Source organism: Belonocnema kinseyi, chromosome 1 (genome assembly GCF_010883055.1).
Source record: "Belonocnema kinseyi isolate 2016_QV_RU_SX_M_011 chromosome 1, B_treatae_v1, whole genome shotgun sequence".
NCBI classification, from domain to species: domain Eukaryota; kingdom Metazoa; phylum Arthropoda; class Insecta; order Hymenoptera; family Cynipidae; genus Belonocnema; species Belonocnema kinseyi.
In genome coordinates this window covers 71,565,294-71,572,143 of record NC_046657.1, presented here as the reverse complement: position 1 = coordinate 71,572,143, position 6,850 = coordinate 71,565,294, and the positions used below count along the sequence as shown (strand labels likewise).

General features: G+C 26.2%; 1 protein-coding gene across 6 annotated transcripts in view; it reads left to right on the top strand.

Annotated features, from left to right (window-relative positions):
* LOC117168748 (phosphatase and actin regulator 4B) overlaps positions 1 to 6,850 on the top strand; it is a 326,157-nt gene that overhangs the window by 277,293 nt on the left and 42,014 nt on the right. For 4 of the 6 annotated variants that reach the window (XM_033354515.1, XM_033354494.1, XM_033354502.1 and 1 more), the window contains 2 exons: positions 637 to 936; positions 5,500 to 5,724. In XM_033354515.1, the coding sequence (XP_033210406.1) occupies positions 637 to 936; positions 5,500 to 5,724 (525 nt within the window). The remainder of the gene's footprint in view (positions 1 to 636; positions 937 to 5,499; positions 5,725 to 6,850) is intronic. The other 2 variants (XM_033354526.1, XM_033354537.1) reach the window with 1 other exon arrangement.

Below are 6,850 nucleotides of genomic sequence, written 5' to 3'. Positions count from 1 at the left end.
AAAAGATTTTTGCTTTCAGTTTGGAAGAAAAATATAACCTTATCATTTGAGAATTGTACTGTTTTTTAGACTTTGAATCATAATTTAATTTATTTTAAAAACCATTTATTTTCTTTCAACTGCAAAATTTATTGTCTCTTTCTGAGGGTGAATTTTCTTCAACTGTAAACATCTAACACCTCAGAAAATGTTTACAGTTTCAAAAATCCTTACAATTTAAAAGATGTTTACAGTTTAAAGGAAGTATACAGTGTAAAAGATGTTTAACATTTAAAATATGTTTGCAGATTAGAAGAAGTTTACAAGTTAAAGGAAGTTTTCAGTTCAACAGATGTCTATGTTTTAAAAGATTTTTACAGTCTATAATATGTTTACAGTTTAAATGATGTTTGCAGGTTAGAGGAAGTTTACATTTCAAAAAATATTCACGGCTTAAAAGATAAGGCGAAGTTTAAAATTCAAAAGATATTTCTAGTTGAAAGGATGTTCACATTTTATTAAGTATTTACAATTTAATGTATGGTTAAAGTTTAAAGGATGTTTGCAGATTAAAGGAAGTTTACACTTCAAAAGATGTTTTCTGCGCGCTAGTTAAGACCAAAAAATTAAAAATTTTGATTTTTTTGTTTGTTACAGAGTCGAAGAAGGAAAAGACTGAACAGAGTTCAAATGGCGGGATATCGTCAAGTGGCGATCAGTCAACGAATCACGGCACCCCGACTCCAGGTTCGGGTCCTGGATCGGGTGCTGCTACCCAAATGGACCAGCAGAAGCCCAACAGACCCAACACTCTCGATCCCAGGGCAAGACTGACCAATCGGCGGATCATCATGCTGGGTGGTGAGCAAGAGGGTTGGAATAATCCCATTCCTCAGCGCCCCTTATCCAAGCCCTACCTTGCTGAAGAATCCACACGAGATCCTTCAAATTCGACAGGTCAGGGATTGTCATCCAACCTCAGAACTTGTCTCAATTATTGGCAAATTATTCGGGATACGGGAACTAACCTATATAGAATTTAATCTATCTCAAACTTTACTAACATCTTACAATTCTTACACTCTTCAACTAGAACCAAGTCTTCACTTTTAACATCACCTCTTATCTTAGAATAACTCACTCGAGACTTACTCTTTTGAGTGGTTTACACTTTACAGTTCTGCTGTTGGAATACGACCCTTTCTTTTTTTTTTCTTTCTTTTTCCTGCAAGATTTATTGCCTCTTGGTGGTGGTAGCTTTTCTCAAAGTTTTGACATTAGGTGTAAAACATGTCAGACCCAAGAGACGTTTGTGGATTAAAAAATGTTTACAGATTTCAAAAAATGTTTACAGATTAAAAAATGTTTACAAATCAAATTTTTTCAGATTTAAAAATGTTCAAAGTTTAAAAGATGTTTTTAATTCAAAAGAGGTTTACAGTTTTAAATACGTGTACAGTTTAAAGAATGTTTTGCAGATTAAAGGAAGTTTACAGTTCAAAATATATTTACAGTTTTATAAGAGGGTTACATTTAAAAAAAAAAAATTTACAGATTAAAGGAAGTTTAAAATTCAAAATATGTTTAATGTTTAACAGATGTTTGTATATTAAAGAAAGTTTACAGTTCAGTATATGTTTACAGTTTAAAGGAAGTTTAGATTTTAAAAGAGGAGTACAGTTTAAAAATTGTTTACAGTTCAAAGGTTTTTTGCAGATTAAAAGATGTTTACAACTTGAAATACGTTTACTGCTTACAAATTTTTGCGGATTAAAGGAAGTTTACAATTCAAAATATGTTTATAGTTTAAAAGATGTTTGCAGTTTAAGGAATGTTTGCAGATTAAAGAACGTTTACAGTTCAAAATATCTTCACATTTTAAAGAATATATCCAGATTAAAGGAAGTATGCTGTTCAAAATATTTTTATAGTTAACAGATGATTGCAGTTTAAAATATGTTTACAGTTTAAAAGAAGGTTTCAGTTTAAAATATTTTTTCAATTTAAAAGAAGTTGACAGATTAAAAGAAGATAACAGATGTTTACAGTTTAAAGGATGTTTGGAGTTACAAAGATGTTTACAATTTGAAATATGTTTACAGTTTAAAAAAAGGTTGGCAGATTAAAGAAAGTTTACGGGTCAAAATATTTTCACATTTTAAAGAATGTTTCCAGATTAAAGGAAGTATGCAGTTCAAAATATTTTTACAGTTAACAGATGATTGCAGTTTAAAATATGTTTTCAGTTTAAAGAATTTTTTTTTATTTAAAAGAAGTTTACAAATTAAAAGAAGATAACAGATGTTTCCAGTTTAAAAGATTTTTACAGTTGAAAAATTGTTTACAGTTTAAAGGACATTTGCAGTTAAAAATATATGTACAAATTGAAATATGTTTACAGTTTAAAAAAGGTTTGCATATTAAAGAAAGTTTACCGTTAAAAATGTGTTTACAGTTTAAAATATGTTTACAGTTTCAAAAATGTTTACAGATTAAAGGAAGTTTACAATGCAAAATTTTTACAAATGTTTACAGTTTAAAGAATGTTTACAGATTACAGAAAGTTTACAGTTCGAAATATTTTTACATTTTAACAGATATTTACAGTTTAACCTATATTTACAGTTTAAAATATGTTTACAGTTTAACAGATGATTACAGTTTAAAATATGTTAATAGATTAAAAGAAGTTTACAGTTTGAAATATGTTTACTGTATAAAGTATGTTTTCTTTTTAAGAAAGGATTACAGTTTAAAAGATGTTTTCAATTTAAAAGAAGTTTACTTATATTTATAATTAAAAATGATTCAAATTTCAATGATTGTTATTTATAAAGAATAAATTTTTAATTATCAACGTGTAAATTTTGAAATTATTGAACAATATAGGGTTTAATTTAATTGTTTACACGCACAAAATTCTACAATTTTTGAAATTTAACTTTAAAATTGTTTAATAATGAAGTTTTTAATTTAGAAATGTGCAAGTTTCAACATTTTTTATTGAAAATTAATAGATTAGTAAATTTTTAATTATGATGATGAAAAACAACAGATTTTTTATTTCCTTGTCCTTTAACGTGTTAACATATTTTAACCTATTCAGGCTGTCTACTCCAACCCCAGAAAAAAATTCCCTAACAATTCCAGGTTTTTTCCAGGTAGCTCAAGTTTTTTTCTAGGTATAATTTTTCATAGTATCTTATCTTCTTATACTTAAAATTCAGTGCATATTTAGATCAAATTAATTCCGGTACTGAATAGTTGAATTTTTAACTAAAAAAAGATCAGTTTTCATACTAAAATGAAATAGTTCAATTCTCAGTTACAATACTTAAATTTTATATCAAAAAGATAAAATTTCAATCCAGAATATAAAATTTCTACCAAAAATACGATTTTCAAACAAAATACATACATTTTTAACGAAATAGTTTAATTTTGCACTAATAATAATACAATTTTCAATGACAAAATTTAATTTCAAAAGAACATAAACGATTTTTCAACAAAATAGTTCAATGTTCAATCAGTGATGAATTTTCAACTGAAATTAGAAATCTTCAACTAATATAGTTTAATTTTCAATCAAAATGATGAATTTTTGACTGAAACATCACAAATATTACTAAATAGTTCAAAAATATTTTTTAAATTTCAAAGGTTTCTTCGCAAGTGTTTTCAAAGATTTCAGAATGATTTCAATTATTTCCGAAAGATATAAAAGATTTCACAAAGATTAGAATGATTTTCAAAAGCTTAAAAAAAGATCGCAAAGATATCATCAAGACTTCAACGATTTTCAAAAGATTTAACAAAGATTTCCATCATTTTTACAAATATAGCCAAACATTTCAAAGATATTTCAAAGATTTCGCAAAGATTTCACAAAGAATTTAAGAATTTCACAAATGTTTCAAAAATGTTTCAAAGCTTTCCAGATTTCAGAAAGATCTCAATGATTTTCCAAAGATTTCGAATATTTCTCAAAGATTTAAACAATTTCCTAAACATACCAAGTAATTCAAAAATATTTCCCAAACATTTCAAAGATTTCGAATATTTCGAAAAAATTTCACAGAAATTTCCGATAAATTATGAAATTTCACAAAGGCATGGATGATTTCCCAAAGATTTCAATAATTTCATAAATGTTTAAGAAATATTCCGAAAATTTCTAAAGTTTTCAAATATTACACAAAGATTTAGAAAGTTTCACAAATATTATCAAATATTTTTAAAGCATTTTTAATATTTTACAAAGATTTCAGTGATTTTCGAAAGATTTCAAATGTTCTGCAAAAAATTCGGATAGTTTGAAAAGATTTCACAAAGACTTCAATGATTTCCCAAAGATTTCAACAATTTCAAAAATATATCAAATATTTTTAAAATATTTTAAATATTTTATAAAGATTTAAGTGATTTTCCAAAGATGAACAAAAGTTTTAAAGATTTGTGATCGATTTGAAAGACTTCACAAATAGCTAAATGATTTTCTAAAGATTTTAGTTATTTTAAAAATATGATGAAATATTTATAGTTGTTTTTAATATTTCGCAAAGATTTGGATAGATATAAAAGATTTTACAGACTTTAATGACTTTTTAAAAATTTCAACATTAAAAAAAAAAAAATATTTGATCAAGATTTCGGATATATTTAAAAGATTTCATAAAGGTTTAAATGATTTCTCAAAGATTTTAGGTAGATTTTTAGATAAATTAAAACGATCTGATATATATATATATATATATATATTCTAATATTGATAAAGGTTATGTGACAATTAAATCAACAAAATAAAAGTAAAAACCTTTTTTAGAACAAGATTATTTTTTCTAGTGTCCTAAACACTTCTTCTTTGTTTTAGTAAAAGAAGATTAAATAATTATCCCAAAACGCCATCTAGCGTCAATTTGATTTACAGATCTATCCAAAATTAGCAAGCAGAAACCCATCCATCAATTTTTTTCGAAGGCGTCTAGCAATCTAGTGATTTTTTTCCGCAAAATGAGTTTCAGGGAAAATTAAATTTCGGACAAATGAATACCTACCATGAATTTAATTGAATTCTTCTCTTGCATCTTTAATTCCTCTAAACGCATTCCAATTTTACGGAAAACAATGGAATTTTCTTCATTTTTTAAAACATTTTTTCCAATTAATTTGAATTCTTTTGAATGTAATTTAAATTCTGTCGAAATCTTCGAAATTCATCCTGGACTTGTTATCCTTTGAGCCGGAAAAAAGTACCTTATGAGCATGGCAAAAAGTGCCCTTTGTTCACTATATTTTATCCCATAAGGACTGTGAGGCCTGAAGATGTTTTCATATTAAAAGATTTTTCCAGATTAAAAAATGTTTACAAATTAAAAGGTCTTTGCACATTAAATGTTGTTTACACATCAAAATGTTCCTGAAATTCCCCCCCCCCCCTCTCTCTCTCTCTCTCTTTTGTTTCTAAAGGGAGTCAGTAAAATAGAATTTTCGAAATAAGCCTATTTCTCTTCCTTACAGTGGAAAGAGGAGGTCTTCATCCGAGCGAAGAACAGCAGATTATCGAGAGATGCTTTCCCTTGCCATCACCAGGCAATTTGATGCTCTCGGACCTTCCGGAACCACCGATTCCACTGAGCGAAATTGGCCCTATTCCTCCGCCTCCCATGTTTAGTTCTCCAAGTCCCACATCACTTTCCAGACAGCAGCAACAAAATCTACCTCTTTCAGACTGCGAGGACGATGGTAATTACAATCTTTGAGCTTAAATTTTCTGCTTCGGATGTTTACAGAAAAAAGATGTTTATAGATTACAAGATGTTCATAGATCAAATGATGTTCATATAATCAATTATATTAGCAAATTAAAAGATATTTGCATTATTAAAGATTTTCAGAGATGAAAAGATGTTTACAGATCAAAAAATGTTTATAGAATTAAATATATTTGCATAATGAAAGATGTTTATAGATTACAAGATGTGTATAGATCAAATGATCTTCATATAATCAATAATATTAACAAATTAAAAAATATTTACATTATTGAATATGTTTAGAGATGAAAAGATGTTTACAGATCCAAAAAAATTTATAGACCAAAAAATGTTTATAGAATTAAATATATTTGCAGATTAAAAGATGTTCATAGATCAAATGATGTTATATAATCAAATATTTCAGAAAATTAATAGATATTTATATTATTAAAGGTGTTTAGACATGAAAAGATGTTTACAGATAAAAAATATTTATAGAATTTAATATATTTGAAAATAAAATTTTTTTAACAGTATTAAAGATATTTTTAGAATAAAAGAAGTTTACAGATCAAAAGATGTTTATAGTATTAAAGATGTTTGCATATTGAAAAAGGTTTCCACATCAAATGATGTTTATAAAATTAAATATGTTTGAAAATTAAAATATTGCTACAGATTCAAAATGTTTACAAATAGAAAGATGTTAACAGATTAAAAGAGATTTATAAATCAAAAGTTGTTTAATAAATATATATATTTGTAGATTAAAAGGCCGGGTTAGACCCAAAAAAACCGGGATTTTAATTTAAAAACCGGAAACTTACTTCTGATTGCAGTAAAATTCAAGTTTTGATTATTTCAAAAGATGTTTATAGAATTAAATATCTTTGCAGATTAAAAGATGTTTAAAAATTTGAAAGATATCTATAGTATTAAAGGTGTTTGCAGATAAAAATATTATATCAGAATTAAATATTTTTGCTGATGAAAAGATGTTCACATATTGGAAGATGTTTTATTTATTACATATTTTTGCAAGTGAAAATCAAAAGATTTCCATATAATTAAATATATTTTCAGATTAAAAGATATTTAAAAAATTCAAAGAT